The sequence below is a fragment of the Drosophila obscura genome, unplaced genomic scaffold (genome assembly GCF_018151105.1).
Source record: "Drosophila obscura isolate BZ-5 IFL unplaced genomic scaffold, ASM1815110v1 contig_165, whole genome shotgun sequence".
NCBI classification, from domain to species: domain Eukaryota; kingdom Metazoa; phylum Arthropoda; class Insecta; order Diptera; family Drosophilidae; genus Drosophila; species Drosophila obscura.
Genome location: NW_024542752.1, coordinates 400691 through 415068, shown reverse-complemented (window position 1 = coordinate 415068; position 14378 = coordinate 400691). Strand labels below are relative to the sequence as shown.

The window sequence follows — 14378 nt, the reverse complement described above, 5'->3', positions numbered from 1 at the left end:
ATACAGATACAAGCAAAGAACATAGTGTTAGGGTAGGATTATGTGAGATGGAGAACTCTATGCTGTTGGTTGCACTTTGGTTTCTTAACTGGTATTTATTTCGTCTTAAAGTTAGTAATTACTCATATAGAGTACTTACATTTGGAGAATTACAAAAAATTGAACTTAAATTATGTATAAAATCAACTAAATGAATCACGCAATAATGAAACACATCAGATCAGTAATAGGCAATGGCTGAAGAGGTGTGGTGTCGATGATGTGAGAATGGAGGGCGGGCCGGGGTCCCATCATTCATCCGACTCGGACTCAGATTCGGATTCAGAGTCATCATCGTCATCATCGCTGGTGGTACCGGAACGATTTAGGCGTAGCATCTCCTGGAATGTGTGCACACGTATCTTCTCTGGTACAATTTGCAGAAGGAACTCGAGATTCGAACTCTTGTTCACCAGTTGCGAGAGATGCTCATACTTGAGGGTGTCACTGGTCTCCTTGGAACAAGAGGCCGCGTACGCTTCTCGCGCCAAATGCTGCACAAAGAGTTCACTACACTTGGTCATCAGGAACAGCACTTCGTTCGTAATTAAGCCGGTGTCCATCGAGCTCTTCATGATTGTCCGTACCCTGCTGAGTGGGAGAACGGTCTCTGCTGTGGGGGCCCGTAGGTGCGGTGCTTTTATTTTTGGCTCCACCATGCTGTTGTCCGCTGGATTTTATTTAAAATTTACTTTCACTCAAAGGCGCACAAACTGCATAAAGCCGAAGATCTGCGGTTTAATCGGTATCGATAATATTTAGTTGGAAACCAGTTCCAATGCACTGGTTCACACCACACCGCAAGAGATTTTAGACACAAATGTTACCTAACGTTTTTTCGGAAATGAAATATTTAAAAAAAAACCGCTAATAATTATTTCGAGATCTTGCGTTTTTTATAGCCGAAGGCCATCTATTAAGGTGGTACAATAATTTGCCAAAACTATGACATTAATAGCCTAAATGTACCTATCGATAGTTGAGTTAACTGAATAGCTCAGAATTGGTGGAATTGGTACACTGGCACAAAGTTGAGTTATTGAGACATGAGTTTTGAGAAGAGCACGTTCGTGTGTTTTTCTAACTATAAATCAACCAATTTATTAATATTTACAGAACAGATTTGGGGATATTTTCATGAATAGTTCTGAGTAAATAAAAAGTTAAATTATTCAAATTCATTTATTTGCAAGGATTTTAAAATATAGATGTGCGAGTTCATTCGCACACCACGAAAACCATTATTGTTTTCCTCCCAAAAGTCTGGAAGTGCCTGCAAAGCCAAATGGCTCCACGAATATCTCGCATCTAATGATAAAATTGGCTAAAAAAAATATATATGTAAATTTACAATTTCCCTCCATTTTCCATTGTAAACAACATATGTTTTTGTTGTTTTTGCTGGTGGTAATAGTTCATACGATAGGCGAACAGGGTTGAAATATTCGAAAAATATGCTTCAACATACTTCAAGCATTTAAAATAACCAACAGAACAAGCCACCATTTATTCACTTTAAATAAAACAACCAATTTATTTATTCCTTTAGATAAGTTGATTTGATTCCCTCTCTATGTCTCACACCTTTCAACATTTTTGGTATCGATAGCCTCGTCAAGTGCCCGTGCTAATTTCATCCCTGTGTAGCTGCCATGTAGAAATTTTGTAAGGATTTGTTGACCTTTTTTCTTGAAGCATATTCTTTAAATATTCTAATTAAAGGGAGTACTTGAAAGAGCCAATCTGCTACACAATTGATTCATTTATCAGAAAAAATTATATGTTCAGCGCTGAGAGTCTTAGCAAGCAGGTAATACAAAACCAATTATTAAAATCGAGGAAAATACAATTTTCCGATCATGAACCAAACACAACGTTTAATGTGAACTTATTTACCTCGCTCGTTCATGAACTGTGTGCAGCTCTCTTGTAGGCTGCAAAACCATCGATATAGCAAAAACTTTTAAAATAATATAAATATCCAAAAAAGAAAAAAATTAAATAAACTTAATGCTTCCAGTTTTGGAGCGGATTATATCCGGCTATGCTTTGCGCTGCTCTAAACTAAATTTTTGACATATTTTCTCTTAAACGATATATTGATGGTTGAAAAAAAACTATCGCAGAATGCCAGAACCATATCAATAGTGCCGTCGATGGTTTTTGCAGCCCTACGCTCTTTCGTGTGTTGACCAAACACTTTTCGCATATTTTTCCATTTTCTCAATTACAAAACAAAAAAACACGTATTTAAAATTGACTGTACGCTTAGGCTCAATATTGATTAATAGTTTTTGGTCAACGCACCAGTTCGTTTCAAGCGAAAATATTGAAACGCAGCGAATAGAAAATCACTTCCATGAAGCGACATCTACGCTAGAGGCAGAAGCAGAAACGTGAATGTGAAAGCCAGTCCGCGGCGGCAAACGGCAACATCAAAACCGAAGACCAACAGTAACACAGAACAGTGTATAGGAAACAGCAGCAACAATTACGCTTACGTCCATCAACCAGGGCCAGACCACACAGCCATCGCACAGCGCCGATGTTGTAAACAACTAGAACTCAATGCTCGCATGGATTAATTGCAATTTTTGATTTGACATATCAATTGTTGTTTTGCATCACACACATACCACATACCATACTACGTGTTCAAAGTTGTGTAAACAATCGGCACGCCACGCACAGAAGCCAGCCAGCCAGCGCACAGGACACATCCGTTGCGAAGCTCTGCAAGATAGAAAGCTGCTCTGCTCCTCCAACTCGACCACAGGTCGACTCCACTCCACGCTCCAAGTTAAGTCTAACAATTAAAGATGGCCGCTGCCACTGCAACCGCCGGCAATGCAGTGAACGACTGCTTCAACATTGGATCCACAGTGATGTGCACGACCTGTTTCAACGAGGAAGTGGAGGGCGAGGTGCTCGCATTCGATCATAACACAAAGATGCTTATCTTGAGTATCCTTTTTTATTGTCAAAAACCCAATTCAATTGTTGTAAAAAGTGAATTATATTCTATTCTGTTCACTTCGGTTCAGTTCTGTTGTGGGCATCCGATTGATGCTTTTATATAATAGTTAAGACGTCCAGAATTTGGTTCTCCGTACATCGCGCCAAAAATCTTTTCTCCCCCTCTCTCTCCCTCCCTCCTTCCCACCTTTTTCTGTTCTTGCCTTTTTCTTTGCCCAAAACAGAATGCCGATCGAAGACAACGGAGGAGCTGAGTGATATCTATGCGTTGAATCTTTCGCTATGCAGCAACGTGCAGGTGATCAAGGAGTGCAACGGGAACTTTGTCGATGATCCGCAGAAGTTAAATCTGGAACAGGTGAGCAGCAACGTAAGCCGCAACTTAAGATGTGCGATAAGGTTGACCATTTACGTCTTGTTGCAGGTTAAAATGCGTCTCAGGAAAACAGTGGAACGTCGCCAGGACTATCTCAAGTCTCAGAACGCTGACGTGAGCTCAGAAGCACAAGAACTTTATCGAGCGATAGCCAAACAATACGGGGTAGGCGGCACGCACATTGCAGTGTCTTCTAGCAAATCGATTTCCACATAATCTCATCTTGATATCTTTTATTTCCCATCCCATGCTTGCAAACACACAGTACAATGAAGTATCCTGGCAGGGACTGAACATACAGATCCTTAACGAAGTCACCATCTCGCCACCATATCGAGTGGACAACGTAGTATCGAGTTCAAACAACGAAACTTCGTGCAACTACATTAAGCGCATCGTAAGCCATTGCAGTTACAACCTCTGTTAGAGCATTTAAAAGTGTTCGTTCCGTTCGTTTACCAACTCCGACAGATCAAACAGTTCTTCAACTCTCAGACTATCGGGGGCACAGGATAGTACTTCCAATGCTGCGGCCAGCACTTCGTCAGCGTCGGTCTCCCCAACATCCTCATCTCTGTCATCGAGTAATGCTGCTTCTGGTTCGCCGGTTCCCGCTAACTAAAAATAAAAAACAAAACAAACAAATAGCTTCGAAAATTGAGTTTTCGATTTTAATAATATTTCAGTGTAATGTGTGTGGAGCGGTTAGACTCCACTAAAATAATGACTGAACTGACGCTTGCTAAATGTATCTGCGAAGATGTTTGGTTTGGTTTGGGAACTAATGGTGGAGATGACGAAAATGTGGTTGATAATATTTAATTTGCTTAAATTGCATGGTCTGTTATCGATAACCGATTTCAGCAATCACAAGCTGTCAAAACGCGCTGCAAAACCATCGACGGTCGACCAACATCGATATATCCGAGTTTCCATTGAAATTTTTTAAGTGGATGAAAATTGTATATTTTCCACACTCTCCAAGAGCACTAAAATGAAATCAATTTCATAATATACGTGAGTCAGGAGAGTTCTCTCCTAGAAAGTAAAACGGAAATATATCGCCAAATTTAAAAACTATCGATGGTTCCATTAATGGTTTTGCAGCCCTAGTTGTGACTGACCGGACTGTTTTGCCGCATTTTTGTTTAGTTTATCTCGGATCCATTTAATTGATCAATGGAGGACGTACAAAAGCACAGCGTGCACACGCTTATATTTCGCTCCCTAAAGCGCACACACGATCTGTTCGTCTCCAATCAAGGAAACCTGCCCGATGTCGACGACCGACTGTGAGTACCAGTACCCCGGATCGTAGCCATCCCGTATTAACAAACCAAGCTTCATACCCACTTTCGTTGACACAGGGACAAACAACGGCGATCGATCAAGGCCAAGGATACCTATGGCTCGTTAATGGACAGGGTTGTGACAGCCAACGAGCCAAATAGGACTCCATCAGGACACTCCGTGGAAAGGCCATTGGCCATCACAGACGGGAGCACAGACACTGCCAGCAGCCTGATGAAATTCAATGCCGATGCGCGTCGCCCCGACACGGTGCTGTCTATACCGGGTAACAATAGCACATCCCTAGTGCGGGCATCCATGCCCAGCAATGGACCTGGATCTAATGGCGCCAGCAATCTGCAGCTCATTCCAAAGAAGGCACCCACCATACCGAAGCCCAAGTGGCATGCACCCTGGAAGCTGTCTCGCGTCATTTCCGGACATTTGGGTTGGGTGCGTTGCATAGCCGTGGAGCCGGGCAATGAGTGGTTCGCCACCGGTGCCGGGGATCGTGTCATTAAAATCTGGGATTTGGCCAGCGGTAAGCTGAAACTCTCGCTCACCGGGCACGTGAGCACTGTACGGGGAGTGGCAGTCAGCACCAAGCATCCGTATCTGTTCAGCTGCGGCGAGGATCGTCAGGTGAAGTGCTGGGATCTGGAGTACAACAAAGTGATCCGACACTATCATGGACATCTGTCTGCCGTCTACTCGCTGGCCCTCCACCCAACCATCGATGTGTTGGCCACCTCTGGGCGCGACTCCACGGCTCGCATCTGGGACATGAGGACCAAGGCCAATGTGCACACGCTGACCGGCCACACCAATACGGTGGCTAGTGTGGTGGCCCAGGCCACCAATCCACAGATCATCACCGGCTCCCATGATTCCACCGTGCGGCTGTGGGATCTAGCTGCCGGCAAGAGCGTCTGCACCCTGACCAACCATAAGAAGTCTGTGCGCAGCGTTGTGCTGCATCCATCGCTGTACATGTTCGCCTCCGCCTCGCCCGACAACATCAAACAGTGGCGCTGTCCCGAGGGCAACTTTGTGCAGAACATCTCCGGCCACACGGCCATTGTCAACTGTATGGCGGCCAATAACGATGGGGTGCTGGTCTCTGGCGGCGACAACGGCACCATGTTCTTCTGGGACTGGCGCACCGGCTATAATTTCCAGCGTTTCCAGGCCCCCGTCCAGCCCGGCTCCATGGACAGCGAGGCGGGCATATTTGCCATGTGCTTTGACCATTCGGGCACGCGTCTAATCACCGCCGAGGCGGACAAGACCATCAAGGTGTACAAGGAGGATGACGAAGCCAGCGAGGAGACGCATCCAGTCAATTGGCGGCCAGATCTGTTGAAGCGTCGCAAGTTCTAAGTTCTATCCGGTAGTCTGTAGTCCACAAAAATATCTAATGTATAATTTAAGCGTAAAACTGCCCCCGGAAACAGATTTCGATTAAATAATGGTTTGTTCCAATGCAATTCTACATCAAATATAATTTATTTTCAATTTCAAACAGATTCAAGCTCTCCCCACCCCCCCACATATGTAGAAGGATGGAAGGTGGCTTTTTATTACGGTATATTGTATTTCATTGCTCTCGAGTGGAGTGGAATACATGCAATACAACTCTGGGGTTTGGGGTTGGGTAGGTCCGCAATCCAATTGGATGTGGTAGGGGGTAGGGGGGGTGACTGGGAGTAAGCTTCATAGTCCCGTTCTTCTTATGGGGATTATTTGGATAATCATTTATATACACACATAAATATATATAGCATATGTATATATGGGAATATTGAATTGAATTGAATATTTGTTCACACAATCCATCGCATCGATTCGAATTAGTGGTATTTCATTTGTTTTTCTTTGTTTTATTTTACACATAAATAATTTGAATTGAATTATTTTTGTTGCATAAATAATAGCATAGTAATAATGTAATATTTGTTGAAATATATGTATGTATGTATATGTATATCCGTTCTTCTATTGCTTTGTCATGATGCAATTTGTAGTTGTGGTTTTCTGTGTGTGTGTGTGTGTTTCTTTCGAATCCGGATCATTCTCCGGGTACGGCACTCTGCTATATAATTTAACAAAGATAAAAAAAGCATCCAGCCTGGTTATATTATGGTACATACGTATGTTTTGTTTGTTTGTTGTTGTTTTTTTTTTTTTGTGTGTTTTATTAATTTAAGATTATTATGTTGTCTAGTCCTTTGAATACACTTTTATCATTTCATGTTTTAAAATCACAAATAATTGTTGTTTGAAACAAATCTTATATTCCCCCCTTCTCTCTCTCCCTCTCTCTCTCTCGGGTTCTCTTTGCTCTCCTTTTCTTCCATCTGTCCCTTGCCAATTTGCTTCCGTTTGTTTTTGTTTTTTTACGGTTAGTTCGAAACTATCTCTATCTGTCGCTCTGTCTCGCTCTCTCTCGTGTCACTATTGGTGATGCTCCTTCTGTCCAACCTCTCGTGGCGACTCTTTTTGTCGCTTACCACCAAATGCTTATCGATGTAATATATATCTTTAATCTTGTTTTAGCTTTATCTTTTGTTGTTTCACTTCTCCGTTCTTCGTTCTCTTTTGTTTTTGTTTTTGTGAGGTGTGTGTTCATTCTCTTCTTCTCTTCTTTTGCTGTTTTCGTCTGCGTGTATTCCCAGGAAGGACCAGAGCACAAAAACACGCGCTTATATTTACAATTTGCCAATGGCCCGGAATCTCGAACGAAGCAATTGGACACGAGACTCCAATTTGGATTCGAATTCGAATTCGATTCGTTCCGACTTCAAAACAATTACCGCGTTTAGGAATATCGTATTTAGAAAATTAGAGGAAAAAAAAAATTAATTAAATAAACACACTTTAAAAGCCTTAGCCTAGAATTTGAAGTCACTAATGCAAGCGCAATAAGTCAGTAAATTTATAAATTTTTTTTTTTTAGCTTTCTCATGGACTTAGTGCCGTGAGGCTCGGGCCGGACCTGGAGTTTAGGCCGGAGCCGCAGCGGGGGGAGGGAAGGCAAACTCTGGGTGTAGGATCGGGCGGACAACCATATTAAAAATTGACCGGAGGCGATTAATAAATAAATTTTATGACTTAGAAATAATATTATTAAAAAAAAATCCACGTCAATTTCTACTTTTGGGTTCAGAAGAAGTGGGCGGGGGGTGATGGGCCCGTTTTGAGGGAGTGGGAGTTGGAGTAGGAGGCATACAATTTTAAGGACAATTTGCTTAAAATTTGTGTTTTCGGGCGGCGGGCGCGTGTCGATCGATGGATGGATGTCGTCACGTCTTTGCTTCCCGTCTCGCCCAATTTTCGACCCAGTCCCAGTTACAGCAGCCTCCTCCTAGCCTCGCTTGCCTCCACCTCCACTCGCAGAACCACCATCCATCTGCTCCATCTGCTTTCTTGTTTCTTGTGTGTGTGTATGTGTGTGTGTGTGTTCAATTTAATTGTAAATTTTGATCGCCTTCTCGGAGAAATTCAGCGAACTACGCTTGCGTGACTTGTTGATGTGATCGAGACCAAGGAAGGGCAACTGTCCGCTAGTCGAGGTGCGGAAATTCTCCAAATTGATGACATCGTTGTCGTTCACCTCAGTGGTGATGCCCGTATTGATCACGGTGAACTTGTAGTTCTCCCACTCCTTGTCCGGGACATTAAGACGCTTCTGTATGCGCTGCTTGAGGACCCCATAGGGCTCCCCATGACGCGCCTTGGTGAGGAAGGGTACGCCAAACGAGTTGTACAGCTCCTTGCTGAAATGGGCCACCGGCAACAGATATTCATTCTCGGCCAGCTGCATCTCATCTGTGGGCACCTCCTCAACGCGATAGATCTTCTGTGCACTCTGGGTGGTGGCGATCGCCGAGTCATTCGTCTTGAGCAGCGTATCCAGCGGTATATCGTCCTTGCAGTGGGCGACAATCTTATGATTGCTGACCTTCATCAGGCGCAGCTTCTTGCGGCTATTCTCCTGGAAGGTTATCTTCTTGGCCGCCTCCTCCAGCAGCCCCTTAACGTTGTCATTCTTGTTCGGATAGAGTACAAGCTCCTTCTCCTCCTTCAGATCGTTGGACACCCAAATGCACTTGAATTGCTTCTTGTTGTCCAGCTCATGGATGCTCAACGACAGACGCTGATAAAATATGCGCTTCGGTGTGCTTTGCTTGGTGTACGAGACCAGATCCTTGACCGTTCCCTAAATCAGATGATAAATATAAATAAATTAATGGACTGTCTACAGACATGGGTCTGCTACTACTACTACTACAGACATACCTTGAATGTATAGGGCACTGCATTGCCCGCCGTCTCCTTGTAGTTGTTGATGCACATAAAGAACTGCAACTTCTGTGGATCCGTGTTGAGGCGCTCGGCCACCGCATTGGTTAGTTGATCGTAATTATAGCGATTGGACAATTCCAGCACAAAGTCTGGCTCATTGGGATTACACTTGTCGCTGAATATAATCTCAATGCGATAGACCAGATCCAGAAAGTATTCCTCGACCGTTGGCAGATCCAGTTTAATGTCAATCATCTCACGCTCAAAGATGAGTATGTGCCCCTGCAGATTATCGGGCGGCAGATAGAGCACACTCTCAATGGGATCATTCAGATTGGCGATCTTTTTGTCGCCATACTCATCAAAGACGGTCATCTCGGTGTCCAGATCGAAGCCCAGCTTGCGGTTCACCTCCGGACACAGATCGATGAGGCGTCGACTCTGCGGCTGATGTGTGCATCCAATATAATTGAGACGCTTGTTCTTGGCATCGTAATACTTGAGGAAGAGCAGCACATCTGATTTGGGATTGAAGGGTGCCAACGGTTCGCTGCTGTCCTGTGGTGCCAGCTCGAGAAAGATCACCCACGGCTTCTGTGATGTGGGTATCTGTTCGATGGTGCGCGATCCCTCCGCCTCAAAGTCAAAGTAGAGAAACTTTTGCGTCTGGGCGGTGCACATGTTCCAAATGCGCATACGATCGCGCGAGACGCCAAAGCTCTTCACAAACATATCGACCAGCTCGTCAACGGTCTGATTCTGCTTGAGCTTAAACGGACGCTGATGGGTCTTCTCCAAGTCGAAGAGACGACGCTTCTGTTGGCCCTCAAAGTACTCCTCGAGTATGACATGCACCGAGATATACAAATTGGCCTCGCTGCGCTCCTTGCGACGCGCCATCTCGATGCGTTTCTCCAGATCGAGACGCTCCACCAGATCGCTGGATATCTCATTCTCTGGTATATCGCCCAGCACACGATCCAGTTCCGATTGCCTGATGTACACCAGCATATAGGCATTGCTGCATTTGGCATGGAACGAGATCTCATCATCCATGCCGCCATAATTCAGCTCAATGGCCTCCTGTTTGCGGCAACTGGAGACCACATCGTCATCAAACTTGAACCAGCGCCCATCGGCCTTTGGATTGATAAAGACCACATAGTGCCCGCCATGATTATCGCCCGAATGCACCAGCACGGCATGCAGGACATAGTCCGCTGTTGTCTTCTCACCCTCGGCCAGATAGTTATCGAGATTGATTTGTTCGTAGAACTCGAAGCGATCGTTGTACTTGATCGAGCTGTCCGTAATGGGATCGTATTGGAAACGCATCAAATGCAAGTGCAGAACGGGCGGGAATGACGTGAAGATGACACCCTTGCTGGCCTCCTACAGAATGATAACAACCACAAAAAGAAGACACAAACGAATGAGAAACGGAATAAAGGCAGGGATTAGAGATCAGTGTTGGGACTCTGGGCAGAGTCGGGACTCTGTAGAGACTCACCTGCAAGCCATGGACGCCAGCATCGTATTTGTTGTCACCCTCGAGGGTCTCGGAGGCGACATAGTCCTGAAATGATTCGTAAATGTTCTTTTTGTCTTTGATATTTAGCTGGATATCGTAGAAGGTCTCATAGCGTGTGCTGTTATAGTCCACATTCTTGCATTTGATATACGATGACATTTTGCCCTCAAAGAGGCCCGGTATGGTGCCCTCGAGGCAGGTGCCCTTCATCTTTGACTCGAGCTTGTCGAGCAGAACGCGCAGGAACTCCTGGACATCGTGCTGCATGAACGAGTCGAGTGTCTCCCAGCCAAAGGATTTGGTTAGCTTCTTGGTGCCCACCGGACGATCGCCGAACTGGAGCTCGTGGAAAACACGCTGCAGTGAGAGGCCCACCGACTTGGTGCTATCGTCGGCCTCTGTGGGTATGCGATAGACGGCCAGGCGCAGGGAATTGGTAAAATAGAGCGTCTGCAGCAGGGAGTTCATGTAGCAGGTGGCCCCCTGATTCTTTAGGCCGACATAGCCGGTGTGCTTCTTCGAGTCCCAGAGTACGCCATGCGGTGCATCGGCTATGACATGCACCTCTAAGGTAATGCTGTTGTTGTGTATATAGCTCTTCTCCGAATCCTGCAGCTCCTGCCAGGTAATGAAGTTCGAGTAGCCATAGTCGTTCTCCTTCGAGTAGAACAAATGCTTGATGCGGGCACGCGTGAACGGCTGAGACTCTGCCTTGTGGCACTTGAGACGCAATTCGGCAATGGCATTGCACGACCAGGTGGGCGAATCATTCTCACCGTTGCACTGCAGAAAGAAGCCCAATGCCCGGTCGTTCGGTATGACCATTATCTTCCATGGCAGCATCCGTACATACACTGGCGGCGACAGACGCTGTGATTTCAATTGTCCCACATTATCGACCGTATAGGCGAATGTGGTCTCCGAACGGAACTGATCCTCCTTGTTCTCGTCGTCCAACGACATTGTGTCCTGTTCGTTGGCAAACGATGAGGAGCTGCTGTCGGCCAGCAGCTGTTGTGGCGGCACGTTGCCGTTCTCGCTGGGCAGCTGGGTGACTCCACCAACCGCGTGCAATTGTGGCTGTATCAGATTTTTGAATTTCGGCAGCTGTGGCGGCGAATTCTGTTGTTGATTTTGATTCTGGAGCTGCTGCTGCTGTTGTTGTTGCTGCTGCTGTTGTTGCTGCTGCTGGTGAAGATCGCTAGTGATTATCTCGACCTCTTGGGTGTCCTGGGTGTCCATTGCTTCGATGGATTGTTCTGTTTCAATTTCCATCTTATTCGGGACTTGAATGGTGCTAGAAACAGGCGGTGTCGCCTCTCGGTTTCGACGGTATCGCTGTTTCCTCCTCTTCTGTTGCGCTGCCCTTTTTTTCGAGTTTGCGCTGCTGAATGTACATATGCCCCTTCGGGCTCGAATTTGTGTGTCGCTGGGGGGTCCTTGGAGAGAGCCCTTGCACTGTGTTGCAGTAGTTCGATCGAAAAGGTGTTCTGTTTCTGCAACAAATGGGTAAATGTCAAAATAACACAAACATCGAACCGCATACACGCACACACACACAGACGCACTCACAAGCTGGGGCCGCGGCCGACACCACATGGGCATCACCACACAAACGCAAAACGCAAACACACACACACATGCACATGAACTTGCTCAAATATGCAGACACCTACGCACACATGCATAAATCATGTATAAGCTTTTCGTATGCATTCTTGTGCTCTGGCAATGACTCGGTTAAAAATTGTACACTTTGCATTTTATGCGGCGTTTTGTGATTATTTCGCAATTGCATATTTCATTTGCACAAAGGCAGGAGGAGTTGGAGGAAGAAGCAGCATCACCAGCTGACCAATACATACAATTAATGCGTCGTCGTCGCCGCTGTGCTGCCTCTATCTCCACCCTCTTATTAGACATATGTACATATGCATTTTATTCTTTTTTTTCCTCACAAAACTTACCTCCTTTGCTGGTTATCGAAATTTCAATCAATTTTATTTATTGTATTTCTATTGTATATTTTCTTTTGGCTCGGGGCGCTCGTGGTCCGCACGCTCGCTGTGTGTTTGTCGGATTGAAGGGTTATGGGGCCGGGAGGGGGGTGTGGACAGCCGCAAGATAAACTTGCAGATTTTCGCATATAGTTTTGTATGTGTGTTGTGTGTATGCGCGTGTGCGTGTGTGCTTTCTTTTCAACCAACCTACACACTTCTTAATTCACGGCGTACACTGTTTTACATGTGTGGGTAAGACTTTTCAGTGTGTGCTTTGCACGTCGCCTTTTCTTAGAAAAATATTGTTGCCGAAAACATATAATTTTGTACAATGTATTACTTGAATTTGATTGATTTATATACTGTTTTTTTACACAAATGATTTAAATAAATACACTAGATAAAAAAAGCCTAGTTTTGGTATATATTGATATATCGTGTCAATACTCGATGTATATGTATATCTTTTTTGACAATATATTTGGTGTTTTTTTTTTTCAATTATGGATATTTTTGTGGGGATATATATATCAACGGACTTTTCTGAGTTCACTATTTTTTTGCTTCTCACTCAACTTACTTTAATTTACTTCAGGTAACCACAGCTGTACTATTGTAAAGCAGCGACGCCGGCAGCGTTGCCTCCCGGCTTCCGATGATATATTCCTCGATTTTGATGTTCAGCTTAGGATTACTTTCTAGCTGGAGCCCTCAGCATCAATCATATAATTTTCTGCAATGCATGAATAAATATCAAAAAAGATTTGATAATTTTAAGCACGCATTTTCATTTGATTATTCATAAAATAAGGTTTAATCAAAGACACAAAACACCAAAATTTCGTGTTTTACATGTAAAATACACGGTAACAACACACTCGCTACAGATTAACTACATATTTATGTATATTTTGACAGAGACACTGACGAGGTAATGTGTACACATGATCTACATTGGTGCATTAGCACAAGAGGGTGAGTCCGAAAAACACTGGAAAATACTAAAAATATAGATACAATACTTAACAAATTATAAAAATATGCAAGGTGTGTGACCTAAACAAAAAAAGTGAAAGGCAGTGTGAACACGCCAGTCTGTTCCTCAGATAAATACCAAAACATACCAAAAATATACCGATGAAAATTATAAAGGTTAAACGATTTTGTACAATTGGTAATTTACATGGTAACTACACATATGAAATTTGGAGCTGGATTCAAACTAGAACTGGCCCCCAAAAATATACCGCAAAATAAAAAGATATTTATGTATATGATATACCGTATACAGTATTTCGGTATTTTTGTGCGACCATCAAAATTGTACACGAACTATAGATGTCTCTGATGCGTTTTCGACAATACCGACGACAGGTGTCCATGCGGTCTATGCTCGATAAATATAAATTTCAATCATACCCTTATCTATCTTTAAGTAAAAATTCTTCATTTAATTCTCTTAATTCATTTGAAACAGTGCTAAAAACATGAGAGAAAGAGGGATAGCAGTACTGTTGCTCATTTGAAGAATTCGATCCAAGTGATTGTTGTTAATTTTGTAGATAATGATTGCATATAGCTCAATTCAAAAAAAGTCAGCTGGTGATATTATCCGATGGAAATGATTTTAGATATGATGATCTCCAATCTACGAATACTTAGTATAAAAATACATAAACGATAACGGGTACTAGGGGCATTCATTCATACATGATATGGCATGGGGGCATGTGCTGTGGAAGAAGTGTAATAAATATGAAATAAATGTTATATGGAACTGCGGGCCCTGAAATACCGATAGATTGCTTTCGAAAAATTTTTATTTTATTTTATTTTTTTTTGTATTTAATAATCTTCCTCT

General features: G+C 43.8%; 4 protein-coding genes across 6 annotated transcripts; 2 read left to right on the top strand and 2 right to left on the bottom strand.

The window, feature by feature from the left end:
- Positions 1-75: 75 nt before the first annotated feature.
- LOC111070675 (chromatin accessibility complex 16kD protein) lies at positions 76-770 on the bottom strand. Its single transcript, XM_022361391.2, has one exon. The coding sequence runs from the start codon at positions 696-698 to the stop codon at positions 291-293; it is 408 nt and encodes a 135-aa protein (XP_022217083.1). The 5' UTR covers positions 699-770; the 3' UTR covers positions 76-290.
- Positions 771-2201: 1431 nt separating this feature from the next.
- Positions 2202-4042, top strand: LOC111070682 (LSM12 homolog A). Its single transcript, XM_022361402.2, has 5 exons — positions 2202-3003; positions 3240-3373; positions 3440-3556; positions 3657-3788; positions 3863-4042. Exons 1-5 carry the CDS (start codon positions 2859-2861, stop codon positions 3905-3907), a joined length of 573 nt encoding a protein of 190 aa, XP_022217094.2. The 5' UTR covers positions 2202-2858; the 3' UTR covers positions 3908-4042.
- A 451-nt stretch (positions 4043-4493) lies between these two features.
- LOC111070663 (pleiotropic regulator 1) lies at positions 4494-6182 on the top strand. Its single transcript, XM_022361372.2, has 2 exons — positions 4494-4683; positions 4759-6182. Exons 1-2 carry the CDS (start codon positions 4571-4573, stop codon positions 6059-6061), a joined length of 1416 nt encoding a protein of 471 aa, XP_022217064.1. The 5' UTR covers positions 4494-4570; the 3' UTR covers positions 6062-6182.
- Positions 6183-7469: 1287 nt separating this feature from the next.
- Positions 7470-12838, bottom strand: LOC111070661 (ubiquitin carboxyl-terminal hydrolase 7). Of its 3 annotated transcripts, none has more exons than XM_022361369.2 (4): positions 12485-12838; positions 10497-12013; positions 8981-10378; positions 7470-8900 (listed from the first exon to the last, which is right to left on the bottom strand). In XM_022361369.2, the coding sequence occupies exons 2-4, from the start codon at positions 11790-11792 to the stop codon at positions 8148-8150; spliced, it is 3447 nt and encodes a 1148-aa protein (XP_022217061.2). In that variant the 5' UTR covers positions 11793-12013; positions 12485-12838; the 3' UTR covers positions 7470-8147. The 3 variants fall into 3 exon arrangements, with proteins under 3 accessions (XP_022217061.2, XP_022217063.2, XP_022217062.2); XM_022361371.2 differs by having other exon boundaries at positions 10497-12007; XM_022361370.2 differs by having other exon boundaries at positions 12725-12838.
- Between the last annotated feature and the right edge of the window lie 1540 nt (positions 12839-14378).

What these genes read in the sequence shown, in the direction of transcription:
- LOC111070675 (XM_022361391.2), bottom strand. Translation starts at nt 698, where the DNA reads ATGGTGGAGCCAAAAATAAAAGCACCGCACCTACGGGCCCCCACAGCA.
- LOC111070682 (XM_022361402.2), top strand. Translation starts at nt 2,859, where the DNA reads ATGGCCGCTGCCACTGCAACCGCCGGCAATGCAGTGAACGACTGCTTC. An exon ending in CACAAAGATGCTTATCTTGA is followed by an intron (nt 3,004 to 3,239) that starts GTATCCTTTTTT and finishes TGCCCAAAACAG; the next exon opens with AATGCCGATCGAAGACAACG. An exon ending in GCAACTACATTAAGCGCATC is followed by an intron (nt 3,789 to 3,862) that starts GTAAGCCATTGC and finishes CAACTCCGACAG; the next exon opens with ATCAAACAGTTCTTCAACTC.
- LOC111070663 (XM_022361372.2), top strand. Translation starts at nt 4,571, where the DNA reads ATGGAGGACGTACAAAAGCACAGCGTGCACACGCTTATATTTCGCTCC. An exon ending in CCCGATGTCGACGACCGACT is followed by an intron (nt 4,684 to 4,758) that starts GTGAGTACCAGT and finishes TCGTTGACACAG; the next exon opens with GGACAAACAACGGCGATCGA.
- LOC111070661 (XM_022361369.2), bottom strand. Translation starts at nt 11,792, where the DNA reads ATGGAAATTGAAACAGAACAATCCATCGAAGCAATGGACACCCAGGAC. An exon ending in CTGGCGTCCATGGCTTGCAG is followed by an intron (nt 10,379 to 10,496) that starts GTGAGTCTCTAC and finishes ATCATTCTGTAG; the next exon opens with GAGGCCAGCAAGGGTGTCAT. An exon ending in CAGTGCCCTATACATTCAAG is followed by an intron (nt 8,901 to 8,980) that starts GTATGTCTGTAG and finishes CATCTGATTTAG; the next exon opens with GGAACGGTCAAGGATCTGGT.